At 54.9% G+C, this 18,868-nt stretch overlaps 2 protein-coding genes across 3 annotated transcripts; both read right to left on the minus strand.

Annotated features, from left to right (window-relative positions):
• Nucleotides 1-621: 621 nt before the first annotated feature.
• TRIP6 (thyroid hormone receptor interactor 6) lies at nucleotides 622-3,908 on the minus strand (the record flags this gene model as incomplete). Of its 2 annotated transcripts, none has more annotated exons than XM_084249128.1 (9): nucleotides 622-753; nucleotides 880-1,000; nucleotides 1,231-1,409; nucleotides 1,831-2,000; nucleotides 2,108-2,201; nucleotides 2,508-2,897; nucleotides 3,195-3,320; nucleotides 3,410-3,537; nucleotides 3,800-3,908. In XM_084249128.1, the coding sequence occupies 9 exons, from the start codon at nucleotides 3,906-3,908 to the stop codon at nucleotides 622-624; spliced, it is 1,449 nt and encodes a 482-aa protein (XP_084105254.1). The 2 variants fall into 2 exon arrangements, with proteins under 2 accessions (XP_084105254.1, XP_084105253.1); XM_084249127.1 differs by having other exon boundaries at nucleotides 3,401-3,537.
• Nucleotides 3,909-4,738: 830 nt separating this feature from the next.
• SLC12A9 (solute carrier family 12 member 9) lies at nucleotides 4,739-13,440 on the minus strand (the record flags this gene model as incomplete). Its single annotated transcript, XM_084249492.1, has 13 exons — nucleotides 4,739-5,625; nucleotides 8,140-8,286; nucleotides 8,498-8,672; nucleotides 8,840-9,032; nucleotides 9,177-9,301; nucleotides 9,488-9,570; nucleotides 9,681-9,838; nucleotides 10,667-10,778; nucleotides 10,918-11,025; nucleotides 11,665-11,973; nucleotides 12,393-12,524; nucleotides 12,932-13,066; nucleotides 13,260-13,440. 13 exons carry the CDS (start codon nucleotides 13,438-13,440, stop codon nucleotides 4,739-4,741), a joined length of 2,745 nt encoding a protein of 914 aa, XP_084105618.1.
• Nucleotides 13,441-18,868: the final 5,428 nt, after the last annotated feature.

Raw genomic sequence — 18,868 nt, forward strand, 5'->3', positions numbered from 1 at the left:
TGCCTTCGTACGCGATTCCTGCATAACCCATTGTTCCTTCTCTTCTTGGACACAGGCGCCCCACCTTTAAGCAAAACTCGCAAATCTCCTTCTTATCCCCAGCCAGTGATTTGGTAAGTTGTAAGTTGAGGACCCTACCAAAAGGCAGTATTGGACTTGCCCCAGGCTAAATGCATCCCCACCCCAGGGATGTTCAGTTCCTTATTCAGTGCATTGAGTATGCAGACTTAAGAACAGAAAATGCTGCCTCCCTGGAGCATGCTGCAACCTGCGCCCCCATCACTAAAAGAGGAAAGTCTTTACACCAAACTACATTGAAAGTGTGTAGTGGACAAAAACTGGACGAGGACTTAAAATTCTGATCTTGGTTATACCATTTGGAACCCATGCAATCTGGGGAAGTCACTTTGTGGCTAAAAATGCAGACAGTCAACAAGGGTGTGCTGGGCTGCTGTGAGATCAGATGAAACAATAGACTTGAAAGTGTTGGTAAACTCTTGAGGGATTATTATTTCATGATTGGAGGAAAAGAAAACAGCATTTGGTGACAAAATTGTAAAAACAGATGTCAGACAGGGTGGTCAATGACAATGGAGAAGTAGCAGCTGCTCCTAGGAGGACTCAGCAGTCAGTGGTGACAGTGGCTGAGAGCTCCTGGATGCGCCAGGCACTGCAGGCCTTGCACAAGATGTGCCCATCCAGCGGGTAACAGCCCTGACACTCACCCTCAGAGGAGAGCAACAGCCCACATTCCTGTTGGGAAGGAAGCAACAGCTTTCCATCAGACACGGATCCCTGGGTTCCTTTTCCCATGTGCTTTACCATACCCAGCAACCCAAGCCCCAAGAATCCCTTTTCCCCTTGCCCAGGCCTCCTGACCTCACACTTGTAACAGCCAATGTGAAAACTGCGATCCAGAGCAACGATTCTCACAGTTTCCTCCTGGCCTGGCTCAGGCATGATGGCCCCACCACATACTGAGCATCGTGGGGCAAACTTCCTGGGGTGGAAGGGAACCAAGGAGGCTCTCAACCCGAGAGTTGGGTGGAACTAACAGAGCCACAGAAGATGGGGTGAAAGAGGGAACAGAAGAGACCAAAAGTATGGTCTTAGACCTCAGGGACAAGAGCAATGTTTTCCAGGGTTGGGGAAACAGAAGCTGAAACTGGGACATGAAGAAGAGGTGAGAGGCCAGATATCCCAAGACAAAAATTGGGGACCCAGCCTGACCTGTGGAAGTCCTCAATGCAGTGGATCTGGCTGGTGGCATCCACTGTGAAGGGGATGCCATCAAGGCCACGATGGCACACCACACAGGTGAAGCAGCCAGGGTGATAGGCCTTCCCCATGGCCCGAAGGATCCTATCCAGGATGGGTTGGGAGCATGTGGAGCACTTCTCCAGGGTGGCCTGGAAAGAGAGCACGAAGGTCAGGGCTGGGGCAGCCCATGGCAGGCCTGCAGGTATTCTGCCTGCCCACCTACCTGTTTCTATAACCCCCTACATGTAACCCATGAAAGGAATCCTCAAACAGATCTGAGTACAAATCCTAACCTCTCTGAGCTGCTGTTTCCTGCCTCACAGGGGTATTGTGGGAACTGAACATATTCCCTTAACTGTGAAGTAAATGCCCCACATTTGTAAGGGACTGCTGTCCTTAACCTTCAAAGGGCAAGATTTTGCTACTTCATTCCTCCCTGTCAGTTATAGTCCCCAGTTCTGAGCCCTGTTCTTCTTTGGGACTTGAACATCTAGTTTCTGTCTTGGAGGGAAGCCAGCTGCCTCCTGCTGCTGACCCCCCTCCCCCGCTCCCAAAGTCCCAAATACTTACCACATAGCAGTTCTCACAATATGCCTTCTTCTCCACAGCATAGAAATGCTGGCCCCGCAACTGGGCCCGGCATGTAGAACACACAAAGCAGCCAACGTGAAAGACACGGTCAAGGGCAACAACCCCAGCCCCATCCCCAACCACATCTTCTCCACAGCCACCACACCGGCCTGAGGACATGGAAAAGAAGGGTCAGTGTGCACAGACCAGGAGCTAGATCCCCTGTCCCTCTAATTCTCCAGCCTCCCCACCCCCAGTGCCCATCAGCTCAGCTCACCAAAGTACTCCCCACTGGGTGGGCAGTTCATGTCCTGCACCAGCTTCTTGGTTAGTCTCTCAAGCTCTTCCTCGGGTGGCTGGTTCAAGGGGGCCTGGGAGGTGGGAATCAGTTGCTTAGTCCTGCCTCTACCTCCCAATGCTGTCAAAATCCCTGAGAGTGACCAGGCAATTCCACCCAGAAAGCTCATCCAGAAAAAAACTCATACCAGAGGCCAGGGCATGTGTGAGCGGCTGGTATGCCCCCTCACCCCTCAACCCCCCAACCACCACCCAGCACCACCCCCAGGTCCTGTATCTCCAAACTACCCCACAACCCTGAGGGATTCCCCCCATCCCACCCAATCGGTGCCCAGTTGTCTGGTGGGATCGGTGCCCAAATCCCAGTACCCAGGACTCACCTGGGGCCCATACCCTCCACCTCTTCCTCCTCCTGCAGGGCCAGGGACCCCAGCAGCCTCCTCTTTACTCCCTGGCCCTGACTCACGGTGGTTCCTATAACCAGACCCCCAGATTTCACCTTGGCCCGGGAGAGGGAAATGAGGGCTCAGGAGCGGCCCGGAGGCCTGAGAGGTCCCCCGCCTGGGGGGTCCACAGCCTCTCACTGGCTGTGCCACCTTCACTTGCACAGGGAAGGCAGGGCCGGCGGGGGTGGTGGCTGTAGTATAGGAGGCCGGAGTCGGGCCCCCATAGGGAGACACTGGGAGTGATGGGGGAGGCACACCCCCTCCATTCAGCTTCAGGGAGCCTGAGCCGGTGCTGTAGGCGGGGAGATGAGGGGGCTCATAAGCCTAGAGAGAGATACCAGAAGACATGAGCAGGGCCCATTCCAGGACACACCGGTGGAAGCCCCCCCTCCTTATGTGTGGCCCCCAGATTTATTACAAGGTCTTGCCCCCGCCCCCCTGCAGCTGGCAACCTAGCAAACTCTAGTGGCCCTGCTTCTTCCATGGGGGGAAGGGGTGGGTGGTCAAGGGGAGGTGGGGTAGATTGCTCTGAGAATCTAGAGATGGGATCAGACTGGTGGGGAGGAGGAGTGGGCAGGGGACAAGGAGCAGGGAGGGACAGGAGCCTGCCAGGAAGTCTACCTGCCGCTCCGACCGCCTTGGGGCTTGGCCACGACCCCCATCCATCTCAGCCAGCATGCTGGTCAAAGAATCTATCTCAGCATCCAGGCTTCCTGGGCGCAAGGCCCCCCTGTCCGGGGGAAACCCCTGGGAACAGAGGGAAAAAAAGGAGAATGCAAATCACAGGTTCTCCTCTCCTACCCTGGTGTCCCCACACCCTCACCCACCCATCTCACCTGTGAGCGCTGGGGTGCTCCATGGCACCCCATCCAGGCCAGCCCCCGATCCTCTGGTCCCCCCAGGACCGGGTAACACTGCTCAGATGGGAGGGGGCAGAAGTTGGCCCTGGGGTGGGGCTGCAGCGCTGAGGTGAGGGGAGAAACAGTAAAGGTGGGATGGGGAGGGATAGGAGGGTGACATTTGTGGAAGCCGCACTCCTGGGTCACACTATTCTCTTCCCCCCTGCACCTGGGGTCGGAGAATGGGGCTGGACGCGGGGAGGGCAGGTCCCAGGCCAGCCTGGGGGAAGCGGGAGCAAGAAGCAAGATTCGGGGTGGAAGGGAGCCGGTGGGCAGAGTTGAGTGCCGGGCAGCCGGTGGGCCCCTCCGAGCACGGGTCCACCTTACCTGCACCGTGGGCTGGTGGCGGCCCGGGCGCACCTCGGGGGAGCGCTCTCCCGTGAGGAGCTCTGGCGTGCTCCGGCTGCTTCGGAGGGAGCCAGGTGGGTCCCGACATTGCCTGGAACGGGGGGGCTCCAGACAGCAGTCAGGGCCCCAAGGAGCCCCGGGTCTCCGGCCTGGACCACTGCTTCCGTCCCACACTTCTGTTAGGACTCCGGGAAAGAAACTTTTTCTGGCTTTTTTCCTTCTTCCTCCCCAATTTTTGGGACGGCCACGCCCCCGGTGACGTCACCGCATTCCGGGGGGAGGGTCACGTGGCCCCCGAGGCCCTAAACTGCCGTCCCTCCCCTAGTCGGCCCCCTCCTGCCCAGCGGGAATCGCTCCCCGCCCCAACCCCGCGTGCCGGGCTGGGGCCGCCTGTTGCCGCGTTCCCCTCCCGCCCCGCCCGTGGCCACCCCGCGCCGGGATGCTCCGAGCCCCTCTCCCACGAACCCCCCAACAAGCAAATCTCTCCCGCTCCCCGTCAGAACTCCCCTGCAGCAGTGCGAGGCCAGCCTGTAGTGTTTTGGTCTTTTATTCACGTTCAGCAGTTAGAAAAATAAAACAAAAATGTCACAACCTCAGAGATTAGCAAGTCTGTTGGGGAAGGGGAGACTGAGGTAGCCTAGTCACAAGCGGAGACCCAGCCCCCTTCAAGGCACCGGTGAAGAGAGGGAGGCCGAGGGGGAGGAAGGTTGCTGACTCCCACACCCCCATATTATTGCACCCAGGGCCCTCTCCCAAAGGCTGACATGCCAGAGACAGGATCCTGATACCTCCGCTGGGCTCCAGTCCCATATGAGGTCAGGGCCGGGTGGGCTGGCAGGAGACAGCCCTTCCCTTCATCTGCTAAGCAAGGTGGGCAGTGGGACCTGGTGGCTCTCCCCACACTACTGGAATGGGGCATCAGATATCAGTGCAAGTGACCGGGGTGACACCATGAATGAGCAGCGTGGGGCCCAGATCCTGGGTCAGAATCTCCAGCAGCGCTAGGTACTGGGGGTAACGAGCAGGATCCGCAGGAGGTCGAGGAAGGTACAGGAAGGTGAGAGCAGTGGCTGGCCCCTCCTGGCCATCCCCACCCTCAGACCCATCAGGCTTTCCTCCTCTACCGCGCCCCTGCTGGGCCCGGACCAGCGCATTGGCGCTGCATGCCAGGGCCTCTGCCTCAGTGTCTCCCAGCCTGCCATTCACAAAGTCCCCTTCCTCCTCCTCAGGCCCTGTGGTCCCAGCCCCCTCACCCCATAGCACCTCCTGCACCTCAGCCCGGATCCTCAGCTGGCTCAGCAGTGCCCGAAGTCGCCCTTCGGCCGCCCCAGGAGCCTCCTGAGGCCCCAAGCATAAGAAGATCCGGAGCCTGGCACTATGCCAGGCAGGCACCATGCCCAATATGGTTGCCATCTGCAGCAGGAAGAGGCCACAGACATCCACATAGCCAGGCCCACCCCGTGGCCGCAGCAGGTTGAGGGGCCACACATCTACATTATGTGGCTGAGAGGTGCCCCCTGACCCACGGCTTAATCGTTCAGGGGGCAGAGCCCCACAGGCCCGGGCCAGAACCACATTCTTGTTCATCTTGAGAGCATCTGCCACTGTGGCCACGTAGTCCTGAGGGCTGAGAGCCCGGGGGCTCCCAGGAGCCCGTGGTGGGGGAAACAGGGTGCTGAGGGCTGGGGACCCGCCTTCCCGGGTGCCATCTTCAGGCTCTGAGAAAGCTGGGTCTGTCAGGAAGTGGTCCTGAGGGACAGCATCATCGTAGAAACCTAGGACCAATGTGTTGGGCTTCATGCCACCTGGGGGCAGAGAGGAGGAAGCAGGAAGGAACAAACAGGAATCAGACTCACAGACTGAGTTTACGCCGCCATGCTCACACACACCCACATGAGCATGCTGACAGCGACATGTGTCAGCCATCAGGTACGACGTTCCCACTGTGCCTGGGTTCTTAAGACAACATTATGCACATTTACATAATGACTTAGTTTTCCCAAACACTTTCACATGCATTTATTTGATTTGTCTCTATGACTAACTCTTCTACTTAAATAAGGCAAAGTTCGTCTTAGCATTCTTTTAACTAATGAGCACTTCCAGTCCATGGCAATCTTCTAACAGCACCCCTTTCTCATGATGGGAGACAACTCTGACTCTACTGGGTACACCAGACCCTCTGAGTCTAGCTCATGGTCTCAGTCCCTAGGGAAACAGCACCTAGTCCTTGCTGGAGGAGGATGAGAAGTCACAGCTGGGGCTGCACAATCTCTTTCTGATACTGTAAAGTCTGAATGACCTGAGAATGCATGGTCCCCAAGGAGAAACAGCTAACTAACATCCATGTAATAAGTGGTGGGGGAGGTCACCTCCCGTAGAAAGCACTTCATGCTTAACTCATTACATTCCAAAGCAACTATGAGGTAAGGACTGTTTGTTCTCCCCCTTTTACTGATAAGGAACCCCAGTGAGGCACAATGCAATGAAGTCATTTGCCCCAAGGCTCATGGCTGGTAGATATGAGGGCTAATGGGTGATCCCAATTCACCCAGCACCAGAGCCCATTCTCTGAGCCTCTAAGCTGGTGTGGGGGCCAACCACCGCCCCAGGTCCTTTCCCACAGCTCCTGCCTATTTTTTTTTTAAGATTTATTTATTTATGCATACAAGAACTGGGGTACAGGCCAGAACTGGCGGGGGTGAGAGGATTCACCAGTGACAGAGTAGGCGGCAGAACAGGCAGACTGACTGAAATACACTGCTGAGGGGAGCAGCAGGTGAGATAGGAGAGGTCTGCTGCGCCATGTGGGTAGCTACCTGGCAGGCCAGGGATCGAACTCGTGCTGCAGAGGCTGCGGATTGCTTCACAGTGCTGTGCTTAACCTCTTGCGCCACCAGGGAGGCCCGAGTTCCTGCGTTTTAATATTGAGCCACCAATATAGAATCAGGTAACCCCCGCCCACCTTTAACAGGGCTGAGTTTACAAGAAGACCTGAGACCTCTTCTAAGACACTGCCAATAAATCAAGTACTAACTGACAGAAGAATGTACTGTTAAGAAGGAATCCTTCCCCTTTATTTGGGTTATTTTCCACAGGTTGAATTCTGTGAAAGTAGCACTCCCTTGGCACAGGATTACCCATAAAAGGTGGGCTGAGAAAGCAGAGCCCCAGGCTCTGTGTCAGGACGCCTGACACCAATGACAACAAAATACCTCAGACACCTCTGCAGGTGTGAACTTCAGCTGATCTTGCAAATTAAACTAGTCACCACCTGCAGAGCAATTTCCAGGGTTCTGATTTACACCAAACAGGGCAATGTTCAACACTGCTGGACTTTAGTCAGGTTCTAAGTGAAGGAAGCACATTTGAGAGGAGAGAGATGCAAGTTCAGGGGTAAAGAAGTGGCTGGGCATGGATTTGGAGGAAGCTGGGGACACAAGGCAGACGCTTCAGCACTAAGACAGTCACAGCTCTGGGAATCTTCTGTTTCATTCGAAAGCATCAAGGCTCCCACTATTCCTCAGCATCCTCTGTGGCCACTGGGGCCACAGTACACCACTCTTACCTCCCACCCCTTCTAAGGCTCAGCTGAGATACCATCTCAACACAGAATCTCTGGTGGCCACATCAGTGCATAGCGGTTTTCCTCCCGCTGAACTCAGAGGGAGGAAACTCAGAGGGATTAGAAACCATCTGTCCTAGGGGCCTCCCTAGCGGTGCAGGGGTTAGAATCTCAGTGTTGTCAAGCTATCCACACTCACTGCAGCACGAGTTCCTTGCCCGGCCAGGGAGCTACCTACATGGCACAGCAGACCTCTCCTGTCTTGCCCGCTGCTCCCCTCATCAGTGTATTTCAGTAGATCAGCCTATTCTGCCCCCCATTCTGTCTCTGGTGAATCCTCTCACCCCCCACCCTGTAGCTCTGACCTGTACCCCAGTTCTTGTATGTATAGATAAATAAATCTTTTTAAAAAATACAAAAAAAAGACACTATCTGTCCTAGGTTTGATGGAATGGAGTAACCCCCCCAGTGTCAAAATAATTGTCTCCAGAAATGCAACATGCTTTTCTGAGCCTGTGTCCTAACTCTGAATTCAAAAGGAAAAAAAAACAATGTGACCCCATCTCTAGTCCTTAATATGCTCTCCCCTGACACCGTATCATACACTGCAATCTTTGAGCACTGAGTCTTATCTGCACTTGACTGTGAGTTCCTTTTAGAGTCTGAGATATGTGGTTTACTCTCTAGGAGAGGGGAGCATAGGTTGAAAGGGGCCACAGAGAAGGCTGAGGGGATTCAAAAAGGATCAGCTCACCAAGACCTGAGATCCGCAGCAGATGCTGAGCCCCCTGGCGCACGGAGGGCGAGAGGGTGAGGTTCACAAAGGCCTTTACCTGGGCCCGGTCCACCAGACTCAGCCACGCCCCATACTGTGGCTGCACAGGGTCTGAGGGCAGGCAGTCTGTAGAGGAGGTAGGGAAAAAAGGCAGCAAATGTGGGCCAAACTCACACTTTCTTCCAGAACCCAAATCTCAAAGGGACAGAAAGAAGGTCTGGCCAGGGCAGTGGCTGCCTACAAGGGTCACTGGGAAGAAGCATGAGGTCTCTGGGACTCAAAGAACAGAGGTGGCTGAGACTGAGGGAGAGGGAAGCTGGGGGTGAGAGCAGCTCACCAAGGTCTCCGAGAGTGACATGGCCCAGCACATAGAGCCCCCCCTTCTTGAGCTGGTTGGCCAACCGCAGCAGAGGCAGTGCACCCCGGGGGTTCCCCACCAGGAGCAGCAACTGGGGCCTCCAGAACTTCACATGATCCTTCCGGACGTCCAGCCGGAGCAGGTATTTACGTACCTGGAGACAGATGGGAGATGGAGGGAAGGGGTGGAGTGGGCGGTCCCCATCCAACACCCCTGGAATAGGAACACCTACTCCAGCAGAGGGAAGGGGAAGCTATCTTGACGGATGGGAGTTCCCAAGCTGCCTCCTCCCCTCCCTGCCCTCATCCAAGCTCCTCTGACCTGATGGAAAAGCAAGGCCTGGCTGACATAGCCCCAGCTGCTAGGGCCTCCTCGAGCCGTGAGCAGGGCAGAAAGCAGGCCCATGAGAAGCAGGGAGCCGCCGGCGGCGCCAGGGCTGATGAGAAACATCATGAGCAGGCAGGAGGCCACCCCCAGCAAGCAGGTGTGCCAGGAGAACAGGCTAAAGGTGGGGCTGGGATGGATAGAGAGAAGGAAGGAAACTCAGGGCCTGCTCAACACCACGCCATGCCACTCCCATTCCCAGCTTCACCCCCTTTGGCCCGAGTCTTTCCATTCCTCCCTCTCTTTCCCTGGGGATGCAGGCATCTTCTCTCACCGGAAATTGGGGGCCGAGGCCCACTCCAAACTCAAGCAAGACAGGTCCACTGCAGCATAGGCCACCAAGTAGAAGACGGTGACTACAGCAGCCAGTGTGTTCAGCTTCCCCACCAGGAGCACCAACTGGACAAGGACCAGGAGGCTGGGCGTTGGTCCATCCCCACCCCCCACCAAACAGTACAGCATCCTGCCTTTCCAGTCACACCTCCCAGACCATGCGTAAGGCCCGCCCCCAATCCTGGTTACACTCATAGGACCAGGGGACCTGGAGGGCCTTGGGGTAAGGGCAACTTGCAAAAGAATACTTACCTGCACTAGAGCCCAAGAATAGAGCACAGCTCCCCAGGGGTTCCCACCTCGGGACACAACTTTGGCTGGCGCCAAGATTATTCCTGTGCAAACAGAAATGAGACAGACACATTGGCCTGGGCCAAGTGGGGACAGAGGGAACCAGACATGGTGGGCACACCTGAAGCCGGGCAAGGAGGAGGGCAGAGCGCACCAAAGAGGTCATCCTGGGCCAGGGCATGGAGGATGCGGGAGGCGCCGATGAGGGAGCTCATGGAGGCTGACAGTGAAGTGGCATAGATCCCAATCAGCACCAGGGGGGGCCACAGGTTGATGGAGCGAAAGAACCCATAGTCCTCCTGCAACAAGGTTCTAAAGGGAGAGGAATGAAGACACCTATAAAAGTGTGCCGCCACCCTGGGTCTTCGCAAGAACACGTCTCTGTGTGAGGTTAAAAACTGGGTATTCTCGGGGGCACAACCAGTTAAGACGCAACCTATGAAGCTGTCCGCAGCCTCTGCAGCACAAGTTCGATCCCCCTGGCCGGCCAGGGAGCAACCCACATGGCGCAGCAGACCTCTCCTGACTCGCCCACTGCTCCTCTCAGCAGTGTACTTCGGTCAATCTGCCTGTTCTGTTCCCTGCTCTGTCTTTGGTGAATCCTCTCTCCCCACACGCACACCTCTGGCCCGTATCCCAGTTCTTGTATGCATAAATAAATAAATCTTTAAAAAAATTTTAAAAAAAACACAAAAAACTGGGTATTCTCAACTGACCTCAGCCCAAGTCTCAGGGACCACAGTAAAAGATCAATCACTATCACTGAGCTGCTCTGGATTCAATTACCTAGTGGCCATCCCCAATGATATATTCATAAGACCCAAACAGTTATGGAAATACAAGTTGACTAGAAAGCCACTCCCTCCCACCCCATTCGCAAACCAAATGCCTCCAAATGTACCAGGCACATGACAAATGCTGGCTTCTAGCTGCCTCTCACCATTAGCCAACCTTCCCCATCAGAGGCAGCAGCTCTATCTCTTCCCCATTGGGAGAAACAGTTCCCATTTTCTCTGTACCCCAAAACTTGAATAACTGTTCCCCAACCTGTGCTTCCTTTGGCCATCCAAGTATACCAATCTTGTTCCAGACACCCCACTACACCCCCTCTAAGGCCAGGTTCACCCCTTCCCCAGGCACCTGTCACAGGTGAAGCTGGAGAGGAAGAAAAGCAAGGTGTAGATGAAGAAGGTATAGGCAACTGCGATGATAGTACCCAGAGGAATTGCCCGGCTGGGGTCCTTCAGCTCCCCTGGAAGGAGAGGAGCAGAGACAGAGGTCAGCCCTCCATCATGCCCTACATCCAGATCCAACAGCACCCCTGTAGTGGCACAGGGAGGGTGGTAGCCCCGCACACCCGGATGATGAAGACAGCAGGCAGGGGCTCTCACCTGACATGTTGGCCCCGGCCATGATGCCCGTGCAGCCATTAAAAAGGACAGCAAAGACCTTGGCGAAGGTCATCATGGTCCCCGTGGTGTAGTCCTTGGCATATAAGGCTGAGGAGGGACCATTTCCAGGGAGGAAAGGATGTAAGCATCCCTCCTAGAGATCCAGGTATTTTGACCCTACCACCCTTTCCTCACATCCCACAGCCCTTGCTTCCCCTACCATTATCACTAAGACCCCAGCTCTGACCCCATCTCTGACCTTGGCTCAGCAGTCCTCATCCCCTGTTTCCCCCATCCTCCTCGGGTCCTTCCTCCAGGCCTTCCTCCATGATTTTTTCTCGGACACCCTCTCTCACACTCCCATCCAACTCCCCAACTCACCTCCAGTCACCTCCAGCTCCACATGCTCTAGCCCTCCCCAGCCTAAGCTCAGGACACCCCCTTTAGATTCTTATCTGCTCGAATCACACTAGGTCTATGTAATTGTTTCCTGATGTACATATTATCTCTCCAGATAAATAAGTTCCTCTGAGATAGGGACTATCTTGTGGTCCCTCTCCTCACAGGGCCAAACACTTGGCAGCCAGCACACCAGATGGATTGTAATCAAACTGCTCTGGTCTGAGGGCCGGACCTCCTGCCCCTGATGCTCTGTGACATCTGCTGCTGTGCGGGGATTCTAAAGGCCCAAACCCCACATGTGCCCACCCCTCGCCCCAAGAACCCTGGCCCTCTGTGCCAGCTCACCACCTAAGTTGTCCTTCAGGGTGCTGCTGTTGAAACCAGTGAAATGGCCAACCTGGGGTGGCAGGGAGGAGCCATTGGAGCCCGTCCGAGAGGGCAAGATGATGTCCCTGGGGCCCACAGCCACAAAGCTGACCAGCACAGAGGCCAGGGAACCAGAAACCAGGAGGAATGTGAGGAAGGCAGCTCGGGCATAGAGGCCAGCCCCTAGTGTGCAGACCCCGCCCACGAGGCCCAGCAGCAGGGAGCCATAGAGCAGACTCCAGCCATAACCCTGGGGCAGGACCCGGAAACTACTGGAACTTGTGGCATCTGCAGAAAGGAGGGAACAGTGTTAGAAGGTCAGGCTCTCAGGATGGACCTGACCCCAACAATGACTCAGAGCAGAACCAGACCTTTTCAGCTCATCTGTCCTCAGAGAAGCCATCTTCCCAGCTCTCCCCATTCAACTGTACCCCACATCCTAGCCCTTCCTGGGGGTTACTACCAATCTTGCTGTCAATTTTAGGGGTATTAACTTGGCCTACCCAACTAGAAGGTAAGCTCCCCCTGGGCCAGGACAAGTTCCTGGACACCTACACGTGGCTGGACAAACAGGAGAAGTTCAAGAAAGCCAATTTAATGGATCACTTTGTTCCTCTCCTGGAGAGGGTTTCTCTCCCACCTGGTCTCAGAAGCCCAGATAGTGCACAAACCCACAGAGCTGCCCGACCAGGGCGGGGAGCACAGACCAGCCCCGAAGTCATCCAGCACGGCTTCCACCAGTCCCAGCAGGGAGACAGCACAGCCACAGACGTTAGCCAAGTAGAACATGAGGCCAATGCTGCCCCCAACCTCAGGCCCAAGGGTCCGGCTGATCATAACTAAAAGTGGAAGCAGAGGGTGAGCGTTAAGGGAAAAGAAAGTGAAATGGAGTATGAGGAAGGGCCCCCTCTGTCTTTCTACAGACACCAGGACTGTTTCCAGAAGCAGTGTGTGTCCCCTCCAAGCATCCCCAAGTTGTGTGACTTTGTACAAGTCACTACTGTTCTTGAACTCTAGTTCCTCCTCTGAAAAATGACTACTACCTAATGGAAAAGACTTTTAGAAGAACCAAAATGGCAGAGGGGAAGACCTGGTAGATTGGAAAGTGGCTAACATGCCTTTGGAGCATTCATTAGAACTGGCTTCCCTCTGGCCCTTCCCCCCAGGGGATAGACAGAAGGGGCCCCACCTCATCCCTATGAAACCAGGAGAACCCAGACCCCAGTCCATCCAGTTTGAAGGATACAGTAGGCTCCACCGCCTCGCACAGCTCCATTGGTGGCAATAGCACAGACAGACAGGACGGTAAGCGCCAGGATGAAGTAGGCTACCAGGAGCATGGCCAAAGCCTGCAGCAGTCCAGCATGGCCCACCACGAACCCTGGGACAGAAGAGGCTAAGCAAGTCACAGAGTGGTTCACACTCCCACTCCCTGGTGGAAAGTTATGGAAGGGCAGAGCTGAACACAAGGCCAAAGTAAGCCCCTTCACCAAGCGCTTCACCCACTAACTTCACCCAGTTCCTGTTTCCTCCCACCGCACCTCTGGGTAAGTTCCACCCCTACCCCAACTCACCAATTCGCATGAAGACAACTATACTGAACATGGACAGGACTGTGGGCACCACCACACCCAGGAAAGTAGAGAGCTTCCGGGCAGGTGCCCCTCCAGAACCTCCGGCCCCATTGGCAGAGAAGGCAACTCCCTCCTCCCCCAGGAGCCGGTAGGCCAGCAGAGGAGAGTTCTCACTGGCCATGGCCAAGAGCAGACAGAGGAAGCCACCAGTGGGTTCCAAGGCCTGCAAAAAGAGATTATGCTTGAATGGAAAGCAGCTCCACAGAGCCCCCCAAAACACACAGAAGCCTCCCCAACAAGGAAACACACTCACCAGCAACTCAAAGAGTTAGTGGGGGTAGGGGAATACTGTCCAGATCACTGCCCCAACAATGACACGCTCCAAACCCCTCAGCATTTGAGTAGCAAGGTCCTTTCCAACTACTGGGGGCCACACCTTCCCCTCCCACCCCCATATCCCCGAGATGGTAGTGGTTCCAGTAAGAGGCAAAGATCCTCTCCCTACTTAAATAGTAGTACAAGAGGAAGGGAAATCTCACCTCCCTGAAAGGGAAGTGAGTTAAGAGCAGAAAGAGCTCCTCTGGACTCCTAAGCTGGACCCCCACCCTCCCCCATGCAATCACCTCTCACAGGCAGTGAGACACTTCCAAATCTTCCAAAGTTCCCCCTCAGCCAATCTTCTCCCTCAGTACATCTCAAGCCCTCTAGTCCTCTCCTTGGCCTCTCTCACCCACACGCCCCCAAAACTCTACCAACCCAAATATACCCCTTGATGACCAAAACAAAAACACAGGCGGGCAACACAACCTGGGTGCTCCTCCCCCCACCGGTTCCTGCCCACTTTCTCCCGGGGCGGGTTAGAGGGGCCTCAGATCCCCATCTCGCCGGCCAGGCACACCCCTACAGCCCGGGTGCGGCAGGCCTTTCACTCACCCACCCGGAGGCTGCAGCCGCTCGGGGGTGATCCCCGAGAGCCAGAGGGGTCCTCTACAGTAAGAGGGGGCGCTGGTGCCGGAAAGACAGCAGCCGCTACCGGGATGCCAGGCCTGGAGCCTGCCCCCCCCCAGCACTGCGCCCCATTGGTCCGAGGCCCCGGCCCCGCCCCGTGGGCGCGCCCGGGGAAGTCCCGCCCCCTCCAAGCTCCCGCAGCTTAGGCAGCTACGACTCCACGTGCGCGGGGGTCCCCCCCGGGTGGCCCTCTGAATTGTCTCCAGTAGGGCTTGGGCCACAGCTCTTACAGACCCCCCTCCAACCCTGTTGCAGACAAGCGCCAGCCGCGCGGACGGCCCCATCAGAGCAGGAAGAAGCCGGGGGAAGCCATCGCTGAAAGGGGTGTGTGGTGTCGGCGGAAGGCTGCTGTGGGGGGGCGGGGCCGCGACACCACCTGGCCCAGGTACGCGGCCTGGATCGCAGGCAGCGTGGGTTGGCGCCTTCTGGAGTCCTATTCCTCCAGGCTCTCGAATCCCTGGGAAGCCCCCCGGGCCCCGGCCTCACCCGTCACCCCTGCAGAACCCTAACCCTGCACAACCCTAACCCTGCACCGCGTCCAGTCCACTGGCTGCGCTCTTCGCTTCCACCACCGGAGGGAGCCATTGGCCGCTGTTCCCCGCGAGCCCTAGCGGCTCCGGGCACCGTCACTTTGCACCGTCCGCCGCCTATTTTTCTTGTTCTCCCTTCCAGCAGATTACAGGATTTGCGAACCTCTGGGAGTCAAGACTCTCCTCTCTCTACAGGTACCTGCAACCTCAGCACCACCTGGCAACGTTTCCTCCTCTGTAAAATGGAGGTTAACTAGAATCTCTCCCATAAAATTGCTGTGAGAGGTCAAGAAATTACTAGGCACTTGAGAATAATGTCGAAGTGTTCAATGTTACTGTTTGCATGTAGTACTGTATTAAATATGCATAACCATTCTGTGAGTCAGGTACTACTATTTCCATTTGGAGAGCTTCAGTAATATAATCCTAACTTTTTAAAGTTCTTTCTAGTTACCCGGAGCCTGAGGAAATGAACACTTTACCTGTCAGTGGTCTTAGGTCTAGGGAAATCTGCAACATTTCCGTTGGAGAGGAATGGGCTCAAACTAGCCTAAATGTGCCTTTGCCAGGGAGGGGCCTCGAGAGTAAACTGGTATTTTCGGTGGCCAACACAAAGTTTGGATCTCTCCAACACCACTCCTATCACAATTTTTGACTTCAGTATCCAAATTGATAAATTGATGAGACTTCCAACACTGCGGCCTAGCAGTTGCTTAAACTCCACTTCTGTGTTCATCTCACCCTCTGCCCTATCCAGTGGGTATGCCTAGACTTTGCCCTTACCAGTCACTGCAACTTCTCCCTCTCTCTGTTAGAATCCCCTCTGGTATGCCTGTTAAGGAAAAATTAATCTGATACTTTTTTTTTAAGATTTATATATTTATGCATACAAGAGCTAGGGTACAGGCCAGAGGTGTGAGGGGTGAGAGGATTCACCAGAGATAGAGTGGGGAACAGAACAGGCAGACTGACTGAAATACACTGCTGAGGGGAGCAGCGGGCAAGTCAGGTAATGTCTTCTTCACCTTGTGGGTTGCTCCCTGGCCGGGGCCAGGGGATCAAACTCATGCTGCAGAGCCTGCAGACAGCTTCATAAATTGTGTCTTAACCCCTTGCGCCACCAGGGAAGCCCTAATCTGATACTTCTTAAAATAAGAAGGAAGACTTCATTGAGGACAAGTGCAATAACGATCCACCACTAGGGAGCTGACCCACATGGTGCAGCAGACCTCTCCTGTCTTATCCACTGCCCCCCTTGAAAGTGTATTTCAGTAGATGTGCCTGTTCTGCTCCCCACTCTGTCTCTGGTGAATCCTCTCACCTCCTCCACCTCTGGCCTACACCCTAGTCCTATGCATAATAAATACATATTAAAAGTATATATATGTTATATGTGCATTATATATGTTATAATTATATGTGCATACATGTTTTATATACATATATAAGTATATATATGTTATATATGTATTATATATGTTATAATTATATATGCATATATGTTTTATATATATATATATATAAACAAGTATTCAACCACAATTTACAACCCTAGTCCCAGCCACTATCATCTCTTACCTGAATTGCCATAGCCCCCATCTGGTATTCCCACTTCTGTCTTTGCAGTATATATTTATTTATTTATTTATGCACACAAGAGCTGGGGTGTAGGCCAGAGGTGGTGGGGGGGAGGACTCACCAGCGACAAAGTGGGGAGCAGAACAGGCGGATTGAGTGAAATACACTGCTGACGGGAGCAGCGAGCAAGTCAAGAGAGGTCTGCTGGCTGCTGATAGCTTCTTAGTGCTTCATAGTGCTGAGACTGAACCCCTTGCGCCACCAAGGAAGCCCCTGAGCTGTATTTAGAATGTTACTGAATATTCTTAACAGTAGTTAGAATGTTCCTGAAGCAAATATTAGTTCATAACACTTCTTTTCAAAACTCTCCAATGGTTTCCCATGTACCTCAATAAAAGCTAAAGGCCTTTATACTTAGGGTAACCATTTTTAATCTCCTGATTGATTGAATACAATCTGACTACAACAGTTTGTGCCTACTGCCTTGCTATAAGTACTAACAACATCTCCTTTGCCCAGAAGTGTCCCAGAGTGGCCTATACATATGGTCTTCCTATCAATGAAGCCTTACCCAATGTGCATTCCACCCACACCTATCATCTCTTCTTCCCGTGTTTGATGGGCGTGTGTGTACCTCCCTTCTCCAAGAGGATATTATTTCTTAGTGAAATCTCCGTCAATCCCCCTTCAAAATTGAACCAAACCTTATTTCTCACCCCCTTTCCTATTTTTTTATCCACAACACTTAATACCATTTAATACCTCGTTTACTTGTTCATTCCCTACTCGCAATAGAGAGCTCCACGAAACAGAAAGTTTGTTTTCCTCGCTGTGGCTCTGGTGCTTCTAACAGTCCCTGCCTTCCTGTGGCCCTGGGCAACAATTCATTGACAGTCTGGCGCCAGGCACACCTGGGGCTGCCCTCCCGCGCTTAGGGCTCGCCCCGCCCACGCCCCGCCTGCAGGGAAGGGAAGATGGCGGCGCCCGAGGTGGCGTCAGGAACGGGCAACCAGCAAGAGCGCTCGCGGCTCGCTAGAGCGTCCACGCCGCCACCTAGTCTGCGATTGCGTCCTGGGAAGGCGCGAATTCTGGGGTTACATGCTGGTCCTCCTCCCCACCATTTTTATTTTTTAAGGGGGAAAAAAAAAGTTACTCCCAGAGGCTGCTTAGTCTGACAGTCCGATGTGCCTGCCGTCTCCTCGCCGCTTGGGATCCCGGGGATCCCAGGTGTGTAGGACGAGGAGGTGGTTTTCAGTATCTGGCGTTTCTCCCCTGGGGCTGGTTCCGGGTCAACGTAATAACTGACATCGGGGTGTCTGTTCGGTCTCCGGACCTAGGAATCTAATACATACCCCGGCCGCCCCTCGGAGACAAGGACGCCGGGCCCGAAAGGCCAATATCCCTGCGATCCACCCTCCCCACTGCCCCCAGGATAAAGGCTGGTGAATCCGGCCTCTCCCCGCACCCCCCGCACCCCCCGCTCGGCCCCAGGGGCAGATGAGCCCTTGGCCACCGCCCCTACGATTTCCTGCAAACCCAGCAAACAAAAGGCTCGGGAAGAGAGGCGAGGCTGAGCAGGGCGCCCTTCCTGCAGGAACAGCTGATGGAGCAAAATGGCCCTGGAGGGAAGCGGCGGGGAGGGATGAAATTCCAGGGTTACTGGAGGACCGCAGTGGGAGGCCTGACGCCTGGATCCAGGGGAGGGATGGAGTCCAGGGAAATGAATGCAGATGACCCAGGCAGGACACCTGCGTTTGCTAGACTCTTCTAGATCCTTAATGCCTTGATGGGGGTGATGTCAACCTTAGGGAATGGAGGGGGTGGGGGGGACATTGGGGTTCAGGTGAGCTCTTAGGCCCCCAGGCTGGAATGGTGGGGGCTAGGGAAAGCCTGAAGCCCTGCGTCATCTCCTCTGGGGCCGAGCCTACCGCCCCCTGGCCCGACCTGCTACCTTCAGTGCTGGCCCCACCCAAGCCTGGCTTCCTGCTCCTCCCCAGGCACACAGCTTTCCCTGCCAAGCTCCACCAACCAGACCTGGGGCTTCTTGTTCCTTCAGTGTGTTGGTAGCATAGCCCCCTACCAGTAATAGTGGTTCTCATCTCTCCTAGAGCCAATGCCCCTGCCCCCATTCCTGTCAAAGACACAATAGTAAGGGAAGGACCGCGTCCAGTGGGTGTGGGGGATGCTGGCATGGAGGGGGGCTTGGCCTCATATCCTGTCAGGCTGCCAAGGGAAGAGAGGAAACAAAAGACTTCCCCCTGCTGGGACAATGAGCTCCCATTACTTCTGCCCCCCCTTCCTAGCCCCCACCCCCACCTCTCCCTTTTAGCTTTGGCCCCCAGCCCCTTTGCCTCCCTTCTCTCCACCTCCGGGCCCTCTGGTAGCCTTGGCCTCTGCTGTGAGCTCTGCACTTCTCCTTGCCTCCTTCCTATCAGTTTTCACCGCTGTGTCCTCCTGGTCATGGTTGTCTCAGTCTCCTACAATTCCACCACT

Source organism: Talpa europaea, assembly GCF_964194135.1.
Source record: "Talpa europaea genome assembly, chromosome: 12".
Lineage (NCBI taxonomy): Eukaryota > Metazoa > Chordata > Mammalia > Eulipotyphla > Talpidae > Talpa > Talpa europaea.